The sequence below is a fragment of the Diaphorina citri genome, unplaced genomic scaffold (genome assembly GCF_000475195.1).
Source record: "Diaphorina citri unplaced genomic scaffold, Diaci psyllid genome assembly version 1.1 scaffold773, whole genome shotgun sequence".
Classification (NCBI taxonomy): Eukaryota; Metazoa; Arthropoda; class Insecta; order Hemiptera; family Psyllidae; genus Diaphorina; species Diaphorina citri.
Window position 1 is genome coordinate 128,294 of NW_007378206.1, and position 11,666 is coordinate 139,959.

Genomic DNA, 11,666 nt, shown 5'->3' on the forward strand with positions numbered 1-11,666 from the left:
ATATCAATAGAGTTATGTATCTGAATATCAATAGAGTTATGTATCTGAATATCAATAGAGTTATGTATCTGAATATCAATAGAGTTATGTATCTGAATATCAATAGAGTTATGTATCTGAATATCAATAGAGTTATGTATCTGAATATCAATAGAGTTATGTATCTGAATATCAATAGAGTTATGTATCTGAATATCAATAGAGTTATGTATCTGAATATCAATAGAGTTATGTATCTGAATATCAATAGAGTTACATATCAATAGAGTTATCTGAATATCAATAGAGTTATCTGAATACTTACCCCTCGGCTGGAGCACACATCTTCGTTATTACTTGGACATCTCCCCTGATCCATGTAGGGAAACACGCTGGTACAGGTTTGATTCACACAGATCTGGACAGAGAGAAAAGCGATGATTTAGAAATTTAGATATTGCCCTTCCTTGTCTGACCCTGCTCCTTTATGGGTAGAACGACATTTATAATAAGGAATGTCTTTAAGAATCAGTTGCCAGAAGAATCATACTGATAACTCAACTTGTTATTCAGAAATAAGATGTACACAGGTTTTTGTAGTTTTGTACAGGTTTTTGTAAACCTCAGAACAGAATGTCATCATTTCTATTTCTACAGCGCAGCTTGTGTAGGTTTAGTGATCATAGTTGAGTAGGTATTATTATCATTATTATGTATTTTTATGAAAAATAGCTATCTACCTACCACGAGAAAGAAGGAGGAGGAGAAGAAGAAGAAGAAGGAGGAGGAGAAGAAGAAGACGGAGGAGGAGGAGGAGGAGAAGAAGGAGGAGGAGGAGGAGGAGAAGAAGAAGGAGGAGGAGAAGAAGAAGAAGAAGGAGGAGAAGAAGAAGAAGAAGAAGGAGGAGGAGAAGAAGAAGGAGGAGGAGGAGAAGAAGAAGGAGGAGGAGGAGGAGGAGAAGAAGAAGAAGAAGAACAAGAAGAAGAAGAAGAAGGAGAAGAAGGAGGATGAGGAGAAGAAGAAGAAGGAGTAGGAGGAGTAGGAGGAGAAGAAGAAGAAGGAGGAGAAGAAGAAGAAGAAGAAGGAGGGGTAGAAGGAGGAGGAAGAAGAAAAGCTACGCTCCTTTTCTGTCTGGAAAATTGAAAATGTTGACACACGAAGCATTTTTTTTTCTCTCTCTCTCTTTTACAACCAACATGATTTCTTTGTATAGCAGAATAAGGAAGAGAGGGAGAGAGGAGAGTACTCAATTTGTCGGAGCCGCCCTTATCTGAATCAACACAAGGAGACCAGAGGCAATCCCCGGGGGGAGAACCCCAATTAACAACCACACACCGCGAGGGTACCCCATGGGGGGAGCGAGGGAGACAATAGTAGTGATGCACCGACGAGACGAGAAATAGACCGTCAGTGGATTTCACCAATATTTTTTCAGCCCCTAGAAGTCCTGTTAAGCTAACAGTCTGTTAAGTTCCATTTGATTTGTATAGGACTGTTAAGCTAAACGGCTGTTAGATGCTAAAAAGATGGTTGGTGAAACCCACCCTCTTTCTTGTGTCATTATTCCTCGTCATTTTTCATTTCTCGTCCCGCTTGTATCATCACTAGAGAAAATATAGTTTGGCATTTCAGAATTACTTTATTGGGCCTCAGACACCCCGTTTTTCTGTTCTCATTTATAATACTGAGTTCTCATTTATAATGCCATTAGGATAAGACTGAAAATTCCATTTAAGTTCTGTGATTCACTGAACCACTAAAATATTATGTTTGTAGGTAAAAGCACTCGTTTACCTCTGTTAGGTAAAAGTTATTTTACAAAAAATAACAAAAATATCAGACTTTAATACAGGGTGGTCCATAGTTACCTGACGGTTTTTAAAATGATGCTACACGTTCAATTTTCAAGATAAAAGAGTGATATTTATTTTAAATGAAAGATAACAAAATGAGGTTTACTTTTTTGGGTATTTTGTTTGTGATGGTGACCAGGTGTGGAAAACAACGCTAACCGAAAAATCGACCTAATTTTGAATACATTCAATCTGTGTGCAAAAGCATTTTACAGTCTCCAGCTTTTTTTTGGGCTATAGCACGAATATCTCGATAAAAAGCACCCGTTAACTCATCCAGAGTCCTTGTCTAATAAATATACACCTTGTTTTTAACATATTTCCATAAAAAAATTCGCACGAGCTAAGATCGGGTGAGGAGGGTGGAAAATCAAAATGGGGTGCGAAACTTCATTTGAGCACTCGTCACAAATTTACTACTTTTAACAAATGCCTCCACAGCGAAAGCTCAATGTTGCGGGGTCCACGACCATATTGCAATAAAACCTCATTTTTTTCTGAACTCAGTGATGTTCATTTTAACAAGCTAAGACAAGTTATAACAAAGTTATGGGCAAATCAAAACCGTCAGGTAGCTCTGGACCACCCTGTATAATATCAGACGATTAAAACGTTATCAAGTTAAGATAACATGATAAAGGTCACGTTTTCGTGTTGGAAAATGAGAAGTACTCAATTTGTCGGAGCCGCCCTTATCTGAATCAACACAAGGAGACCAGAGGCAATCCCCGGGGGGAGAACCCCAATTAACAACCATACACCGCGAGGGTACCCCATGGGGGGAGCGAGGGAGACAATAGTAGTGATGCACCGACGAGACAAGAAATAGACTGTCAGTGGATTTCATAAACTACTGCAGGAGATTGTTTTCAAACAAAAAATTAAATCAATATATCGATTTTCGTTCACAAAAGATTCCAATTCCGTGTGATTACCAGTTGCTCTGTGTTCATACTAACCACATGTTCTCCACACGGGGTTCCATCACGAACCAACCCAAGCACTGGAAGACGGTGTGTATTTCTAACAGGTAGGCCGGAGTCCGCATCCAAAATTGGTCCCGTGTGAGCTCTGAAATCGACCAACCAGAGAGCGTTATTTGTTCAACAAGAATAAACCAATCACAGCTAAGTACTAAGTTAAATATTTGGTAGGTAGGTAAAATGAAAAAATCCTAGCCTTGAGAAAAAAGTATCCTGTAACCTTACATCTCCACTAATTTTGTTTGCAGGATAATCATGTGTATAGCACGTTGCATACTCAATCAAATACACGGCAGTCGGCATAAACCAAAAGTAGCCAGTGAGACAGGGGACTTTTCACGTGAACACACGCACGTTAAGTTTCGTTGAGCGTGGTGTGTACCTGAATGGGTGACATATTAGACATGTATCATGTTGTGCTTGTTTATTTTGGGGTGTACCCTTAATCACCCTCAGGAGGACAAGTTATTTGAGCCCCAGCAGAAAAAGAGAGGACAAAATTCACAGATTCCAAATATGTAGGTTTGTAGGTATGTGAAAAATAAAGAGAAATAGGGGCAAAGACCCAAATGTAGGACCACACTTACTTGCACTCGAACTCCCCTCCTTCGAGATGTATGACAGTGGACAGCCAGTTGCCTTGCAAGTAGGGCAGTACAGGATTCCTGTTGCCTTTCTTGCAGTGCAACGTTCCGCACAGAATGTTCCTGGAACAATGTAAATAAAATACGTGAAATACTAAAGGTAGACACACACTACCAAACTACCATCACGTTACGTCACGTGATGTCACAGTAGTAGTGTAGCTGTCCTCAACGAAATTAAATACAATATTATGGGAAAACTTTGAATTTTCTGACTCTTCATATGTGAGCTCACATGACGTGACGTGATAATATTGTGTTTCTACCTTTAGTGTAGCTCTCTTTGTTTACATTTTTAACTTGTAAACAAAGTGAATTACTTTCATCTCATAGCTTCTCTGTGTCAGATCCATACAACATACACTGACCTTCATGCATGCAGATCTAATTATAGAAACCTACCCGGAGAGGACAGGAGGCGAGGGGGGGAACAAGAAGAAGGAGGATGGGAAGGAATATGAGTGGGAGGAGGAGAAGAAGAAGAAGGAGGTGAAGGAGAAGAGGGAGGAGAACAAAAAAGTAACAGAAGAAGGAAGAATATGAGTGAAAGGAGGAGGAGGAGGAGAAGGAAGAAAAAGGATAAGGAGAAGGAGGAGGAGGAGAAGGAGAAGGAGGAGGAGGAATAGGAGGAGAAGAAGGAGGAGGAGGAATAGGAGGAGAAGGAATAGGGGTGGAAGGAGGAGGAGGAGGAGAAGGAAGAAAAAGGATAAGGAGAAGGAGGAGGAGGAGAAGGAGAAGGAGAAGGAGGAGGAGGAATAGGAGGAGAAGAAGGAGGAGGAGGAATAGGAGGAGAAGGAATAGGGGTGGAAGGAGGAGGAGGAGGAGGAGGAGGAGAAGGAAAATGACCAAGATGGGAGAAAGGGAAGAGGGGCTTGAGAATTGAGGAAGAGAAGAATTAGGAGAAGGAATCTCTTTGATGTCAGGTAGTCTATGAAGTATAAAACCATTCAGCTCGATAACATGAGATGGTACAAACTTACAGAGCCCCTTACCTTAGGCAATACAGAGCCTCTCCAAGTAAGAGGCTGATATTCCATTTCCAAGAGAGGATACCTAGGAGACTATACATTTTCTCAGACCACACCATAAGAGTACCTATCATAAACATAATTATCTAACCCATTGTTGGGAGTTTAAAGTGTGAGCTCATTCTTAATTCTTAGAGGGAATATATGCTATTAAGATTATTAGTATGTAGGTACCTACCTATAAGATAAATCATTTTGCAAGTCTTAAAACCACAGAAGCATATTTCAAACTAAAGAATTAAGCCTGTTCAACATGATTTAGTCCACGGGTCCACGCAAGGAGTCGGCGATGAGTGGACATAGTCAGCTTTACTGGTGATGAATTAAAGGGAGTGTTCACATCTTCCGTTCAAGTCACAGTATGCTTAATCCCTTTGTAAAATATTTGATTGTTCGTTGAACGTACTGTGACTGGAGCATGACCTGAACGGATAGTAGAAAAGGGACTCAAAGGAAATGATTTATTCTTCAATATACATACAACAGGCTAATCGATGGAATAGTCGTATGTGTGGACATAGTCAGCTTTACTGGTGATGAATTAAAGGGAGTGTTCACATCTTCCGTTCAAGTCACAGTATGCTTAATCCCTTTGATTGTTCGTTGAACGTACTGTGACTGGAGCATGACCTGAACGGATAGTAGAAAAGGGACTCAAAGGAAATGATATTATTCTTGAATATACATACAACAGGCTAATCGATGGAATAGTCGAAGAATTATTTTCAAATCGCATATGAGACCACGTTCTAATAGTAATGTAGAAGGGTGGGATAGGAGTAGGTAGAGGGGGATGAGGTAGGGGAAATAGGGAAGGAAGGGGGTGGTTGGGAGGGAAATAGGAGGGGGAGAGGGAGGACAACTGGTCTCAAGGAGACGATACAAACAAAGAAATGAAAACAAAGTACCTATAATATCATGAATTCAAAACAAAATCGCTTATCAATCGTTTTTATTAGGAAATCATTATTTAGGATTCCCAGAAGAACTCTCCACAATTTTAAAGAAACAGTTTGACAGAAAATCCAAAGATATCGCCACAGAATGACAACTCGTATCTTTCTGAAAACCCACTGCTGCTTTGACTTTGAATATTCTGAACATCTACTGGAGGAACTGTTGAACCACCTGGGCTGTTAGGTAGGGAGAGTTCTTTGTCTCTGAACAATTTATAGGAGAAATGGTTGATGGGCAATTTTGTTTTGATAGATTTCCCAAAAAGTATGTTGTAATTTTACACAAATCTCAATAATAAAAAAAGTCATGAAGTCAAAGCTATTATTTTTAAGCCAAAGAGCACCAAACTTACCGTAAGGCGTCACCTTCTTGACCATCTGTTTCTCCAAACTATTGGTAGTGGTTTCACCATCCACTGGAACAATTCTGGTGGGCACTTCCACTTGTATGGAACAGTCTGGTCCTGACCATCCGTAGTCACAGAAACAGTGGTTCTTGTTGGTACAGATCTGAAACAGAGAGATGTAGATATGAAACAGATTGAATGATAGACAACAGGGTTGAGTGGTAGAGGTTGCCCTTGGTAACAGGACCGTATGTAAGGGGGAGGGGCGAAGGGTCCATAAGATAAAACTTGGAATTCTCTCCGATCGGTCAATTACAGGTGCCAACTAAATAGATAAATGACAAGTGCAAAAACTATCAACTCGTAAAAAAATAAAAAGTCGACTGTAAAAAAGGGAACTGATAAAATTGTTTATCGGTTCCCTTTTTAGAACAGTGTTTGTTCAAATTAAGGGTGTATCAAAATACTTTCAATAGATCAGTTGCGCTTAAACTTCGACGTCACGGCATACGTTCCCGTAGGCGATGACGTCAGAATTCATGACTCCCGCTTAGTTTGTTTGTGCGCAAGCGTTTCTGCGCATTTTGAAGTGAAATCTGACGTCACAACTCTTTGAACTTTTTCATTAGAACGGCAATTAAACATTAAATTTTCGATCTTTTAAAGTTACTTTTTCCGAGTTTTGACCTCAGATTTGGATTTTTCACAACTTTTTTACGTAGGAATCGAGCTTTTATTAATAATATTTTCCCAATTGCAACTCCTCCATTCTAAATAAAAAAAAAATAAATTATTAAATGTAGGTAGGTCGTAGGTCGATGATTTTCTCTCTCTCTCTCTCTCTCCTAGGAATTGTGAACCCCAAGATTTGGACAACAGCAAACTCTTCTACTAATTATTACAAAACAATGTTAGCTCTACTATTCTCAGACACCAATAAGCTCAGACACCAATAATGTAAAATTTAATTCTGAGACATCCTGTATTAAAATAAATGATGTATTAGGTACCTGCACTACATTTTAACATTTCAAATAGTTCTTTTTTAAAGCGCATACAATCTAGGTATCTTGTGAAAAAATGGGGAGGGATCCCGTGACTGGCTGTTGCGGGGCCCACTCAGCCTCGTGAGGAAAATGAGTAGCTATGACATGTAAATGCGCATAGTCTCTCTCTCTCTCTCTCTCTCTCTCTCTCTCTCTTTCTCTCTCTCTTTGTCCCTCTCTCTCCCTCTCTCTCTCTCTCTCTCTCTCTGTCCCTCTCTCTCTCCCTCTCTCTCTCTTACCTTTTCTCAAATGGAACCCTTCAAAATATATTTATATCCCTTTTCTTTCTCTCTCCTTACTGTAATTCAAAGGGAAATGACCTAAGGGTTTGCAAAAGAATGAGGGATAGGAGAGAAGGGGGAGGGGGAGGAGTTGGAAGTGGTGGGACTAACTATCACATCTTAAAATATTTTAGAGAGAGAGAGAGAGAGAGGGAGAGAGATAGTTATCATGTTAAATGGAGGGGGGAGGTGAGGGGGAGAGAGAGAGAGAGAGAGAGAGAGAGAGAGAGAGAGATAGAATGCAAATGGAAATGGATTGCTATAAAAATAGATTTTTCCTCTCACGAAACCCGAATCTTTTTTGTTCAAAGGGTTACCTGATATTTCTCTCAGTATTACAAAAATGCCAGAAATATCGGAATGGTGGGTTAAAAATAAGTTAAATAAAAGAAATTATCACTCACCATGTCCCCAGATCTCTTCACACTGTACATCCACGGTAGGGCAGAACCCATTGAAACAGAACCCTGTCCTCATGTTACACGGGTTACCATTCTTCTTGAATTCATCGGCAGGACATTCCCCAGACGTTCCCGTACACCATTCCGGTAGGTCGCACTCTGTCTTCGCCTCACGACATATGTGACCAAACGGACGTAACTGAAACCAGGGCAGAAGATCAGAAATAAGAGGAGGTCATCAGAAATAAGAGGAGGTCATCAGAAATAAGAGTCAGTTCCGAACGTATCACTGATGTTAAGCAACGGTGTGACAGTCTGGCAGGGGGACGCGCGATCCGCGGACGTTGAACAGGGAGCATTGAGCCCTAACGTAACGAGTCTAGCTGACGGTCAAAAGAAGGTTCCATGGCTTCAAAAAGACCATCCCGAGTCCTCAAAACAGTTAATAGAACATGTTAAGTATGGCTTTTATTGTTGGTTTCAATTCACCATGGTCCTTTGGAAAGGTACAGAAGCAAGCCAGAGGGTGTTTTTATATCATTACTAGCTGAATTCCGTCGCTTCGCTCCGGTAAAATAAGGTGGGGTTCTTACCTTAAAAATCTTGTCTGCTGGTCTTGGAGTTGTCCAGAAAATCAGTTCGGGCGCCAAATTGTTTCGAGATGATTTTCCCAAAACGGGAACGGGTCCTGGGTTCGAGTCCCAGGCCCGGATAGCTCAGTCGGTAGAGCATTAGGCTTTTAACCTAAGGGTCCTGGGTTCGAGTCCCAGTTCGGGCGCCAAATTGTTTCGGGATGATTTTCCCAAAACGGGGAAAGGTTGCCGGTCTTGCCTATAGCTGACTTTTGGCAACTTCTTGATCCCTATCTAGATCTATCTAGATCGAAGAAATAACAAGAACGTAGGTACTTGATTTAAATACCGAGGGAGAGGAAAACGATGAGTTTGCAAAATAATAATAAAAATTGCGAACAAGAAAATGTGCACACACAGAAAAAAGCAATCTGGGTAGAGAAATACCTTAGGTATGATCGTATAGAATAGATTGTATAGTAGTATAAATAATTGTATACGTATAAATATAGGGATAGGGAGAAGTTCAAGTATTTCCCATGTCACATATTGTTGTCACATTGTTTGAACTGCGGAAATACAACTTAAACTAGCTAGGTACGTACGAGAAAAAGGTCTAGTTTTTGTTAGAACTACCAAATTCAATTATACCTACTTGAAGATATCAAATTGTAGTTAGTATTTTCGTTAAAACTACTGCAGGAGATTGTTTTCAAACAAAAAATTAAATCAATATATCGATTTTCGTTCACAAAAGATTCCAATTCCGTGTGATTACCAGTTGATCTGTGTTCATACTAACCAAATGTTCTCCACAAGGGGTTCCGTCACGAACCAACCCAAGCACTGGAAGACGGTGTGTATTTCTAACAGGTAGGCCGGAGTCCGCATCCAAAATTGGTCCCGTGTGAGCTCTGAAATCAACCAACGAGAGAGTTATTTGTTTAACAAGAATAAACCAATCACAGCTAAGTACTAAGTTAAATATTTGGTACTTGGTAGGTAAAATGAAAACATCCTACCCTTGAGAAAAAAGTAACCTGTAACCTTACATCTCCACTAATTTTGTTTGTAGGATAATCATGTGTGAAGCACATTGCATATACACGGCGGTCGGCATAAACCAAAAGTAGCCAGTGAGACAGGGGACTTTTCACGTGAACACACGCACGTTAAGTTTCGTTGAGCGTGGTGTGTACCTGAATGGGTGACATATTAGACATGTATCATGTTGTGCTTGTTTATTTTGGTGTGTACCCTTAATCACCCTCAGAAGGACAAGCTATTTGGTCCCCAGCAGAAAAAGAGAGGACAAAATTCACAGATTCCAAATATGTAGGTTTGTAGGTATGTGAAAAATAAAGAGAAATAGGGGCAAAGACCCAAATGTAGGACCACACTTACTTGCACTCGAACTCCCCTCCTTCGAGATGTATGACAGTGGACAGCCAGTTGCCTTGCAAGTAGGGCAGTACAGGATTCCTGTTGCCTTTCTTGCAGTGCAACGTTCCGCACAGAATGTTCCTGGAACAATGTAAATAAAATACGTGAAATACTAAAGGTAGACACACACTACCAAACTACCATCACGTTACGTCACGTGATGTCACAGTAGTAGTGTAGCTGTCCTCAACGAAATTAAATACAATATTATGGGAAAACTTTGAATTTTCTGACTCTTCATATGTGAGCTCACATGACGTGACGTGATAATATTGTGTTTCTACCTTTAGTGTAGCTCTCTTTGTTTACATTTTTAACTTGTAAACAAAGTGAATTACTTTCATCTCATAGCTTCTCTGTGTCAGATCCATACAACATACACTGACCTTCATGCATGCAGATCTAATTATAGAAACCTACCCGGAGAGGACAGGAGGCGAGGGGGGGAACAAGAAGAAGGAGGATGGGAAGGAATATGAGTGGGAGGAGGAGAAGAAGAAGAAGGAGGTGAAGGAGAAGAGGGAGGAGAACAAAAAAGTAACAGAAGAAGGAAGAATATGAGTGAAAGGAGGAGGAGGAGGAGAAGGAAGAAAAAGGATAAGGAGAAGGAGGAGGAGGAGAAGGAGAAGGAGAAGGAGGAGGAGGAATAGGAGGAGAAGAAGGAGGAGGAGGAATAGGAGGAGAAGGAATAGGGGTGGAAGGAGGAGGAGGAGGAGAAGGAAGAAAAAGGATAAGGAGAAGGAGGAGGAGGAGAAGGAGAAGGAGAAGGAGGAGGAGGAATAGGAGGAGAAGAAGGAGGAGGAGGAATAGGAGGAGAAGGAATAGGGGTGGAAGGAGGAGGAGGAGGAGAAGGAAGAAAAAGGATAAGGAGAAGGAGGAGGAGGAGAAGGAGAAGGAGAAGGAGGAGGAGGAATAGGAGGAGAAGAAGGAGGAGGAGGAATAGGAGGAGAAGGAATAGGGGTGGAAGGAGGAGGAGGAGGAGGAGGAGGAGAAGGAAAATGACCAAGATGGGAGAAAGGGAAGAGGGGCTTGAGAATTGAGGAAGAGAAGAATTAGGAGAAGGAATCTCTTTGATGTCAGGTAGTCTATGAAGTATAAAACCATTCAGCTCGATAACATGAGATGGTACAAACTTACAGAGCCCCTTACCTTAGGCAATACAGAGCCTCTCCAAGTAAGAGGCTGATATTCCATTTCCAAGAGAGGATACCTAGGAGACTATACATTTTCTCAGACCACACCATAAGAGTACCTATCATAAACATAATTATCTAACCCATTGTTGGGAGTTTAAAGTGTGAGCTCATTCTTAATTCTTAGAGGGAATATATGCTATTAAGATTATTAGTATGTAGGTACCTACCTATAAGATAAATCATTTTGCAAGTCTTAAAACCACAGAAGCATATTTCAAACTAAAGAATTAAGCCTGTTCAACATGATTTAGTCCACGGGTCCACGCAAGGAGTCGGCGCGAATGACCTACTACTCCCCGTGCTAGTGACCTACTACTCCGCTAGTCAAGCGCCTTACCGAAAAAAAAAAAATAATAATAATAATAAAATATAGCCAAACGAATAAAACCCAACCCTGTCAGGAGCCCTACTCTTGTGTAATTTTAACAGAAATAAAGACAAAACAATAAAGCCCACCCTGAAAAAAGGAAAAAAAAAATCAGTCCCGATTGAAAAATAAAATCCAGCCCTGGTTACTTACGAATCATCACACTTGACGTAGTGACCATCCCTGGCTCCACAGTTTCCTGTGCTAATCCCCTGGGAGTTAAAATGATCATAGCAAGACTGATGGCCAGCCACACCCCCTGGAATAAAATGTGGACACAATAGGTTAATGTTATATTGATTGGACACTCTGTAATAAAGCGGACATTAGTGGGTTAATAAACTAGGTATAAGTTTTAGCTCGACTATTTTCTTTCTTTCTTATTCTCCTTCTTCTTCTTCTTCTGCCAATAATTAGGTATCACAATCAGATAATTCATAACAGTGTGAAATTTAAGCGCCTAAGGGGAAAAAAAAGAATACAAAATTTTCGAAAGGTATAGTAGGGAACACCCCCCCACCCCCCCAGACAAATTGAGTTTGAAAAGTCCATAAGATAAAACTTGGAATT

General features: G+C 40.5%; 1 protein-coding gene and 1 non-coding gene across 2 annotated transcripts in view; one reads left to right on the forward strand and one right to left on the reverse strand.

Moving 5' to 3' along the window:
- The window catches only part of LOC103511954, a gene marked incomplete at its 5' end in the record, with an annotated part of 44,790 nt that extends 33,435 nt beyond the window's left edge, over positions 1-11,355 (reverse strand). The window contains 10 exons of the mRNA XM_026825565.1: positions 305-397; positions 2,792-2,903; positions 3,403-3,522; positions 5,498-5,645; positions 5,797-5,953; positions 7,076-7,080; positions 7,522-7,717; positions 8,869-9,004; positions 9,495-9,614; positions 11,250-11,355. Coding sequence (XP_026681366.1) covers positions 305-397; positions 2,792-2,903; positions 3,403-3,522; positions 5,498-5,645; positions 5,797-5,953; positions 7,076-7,080; positions 7,522-7,717; positions 8,869-9,004; positions 9,495-9,614; positions 11,250-11,355 — 1,193 coding nt within the window. The remainder of the gene's footprint in view (positions 1-304; positions 398-2,791; positions 2,904-3,402; positions 3,523-5,497; positions 5,646-5,796; positions 5,954-7,075; positions 7,081-7,521; positions 7,718-8,868; positions 9,005-9,494; positions 9,615-11,249) is intronic.
- Trnak-uuu lies at positions 8,224-8,296 on the forward strand. Its single transcript has one exon. It is a non-coding gene; the product is annotated as a tRNA-Lys (tRNA).
- Positions 11,356-11,666: the final 311 nt, after the last annotated feature.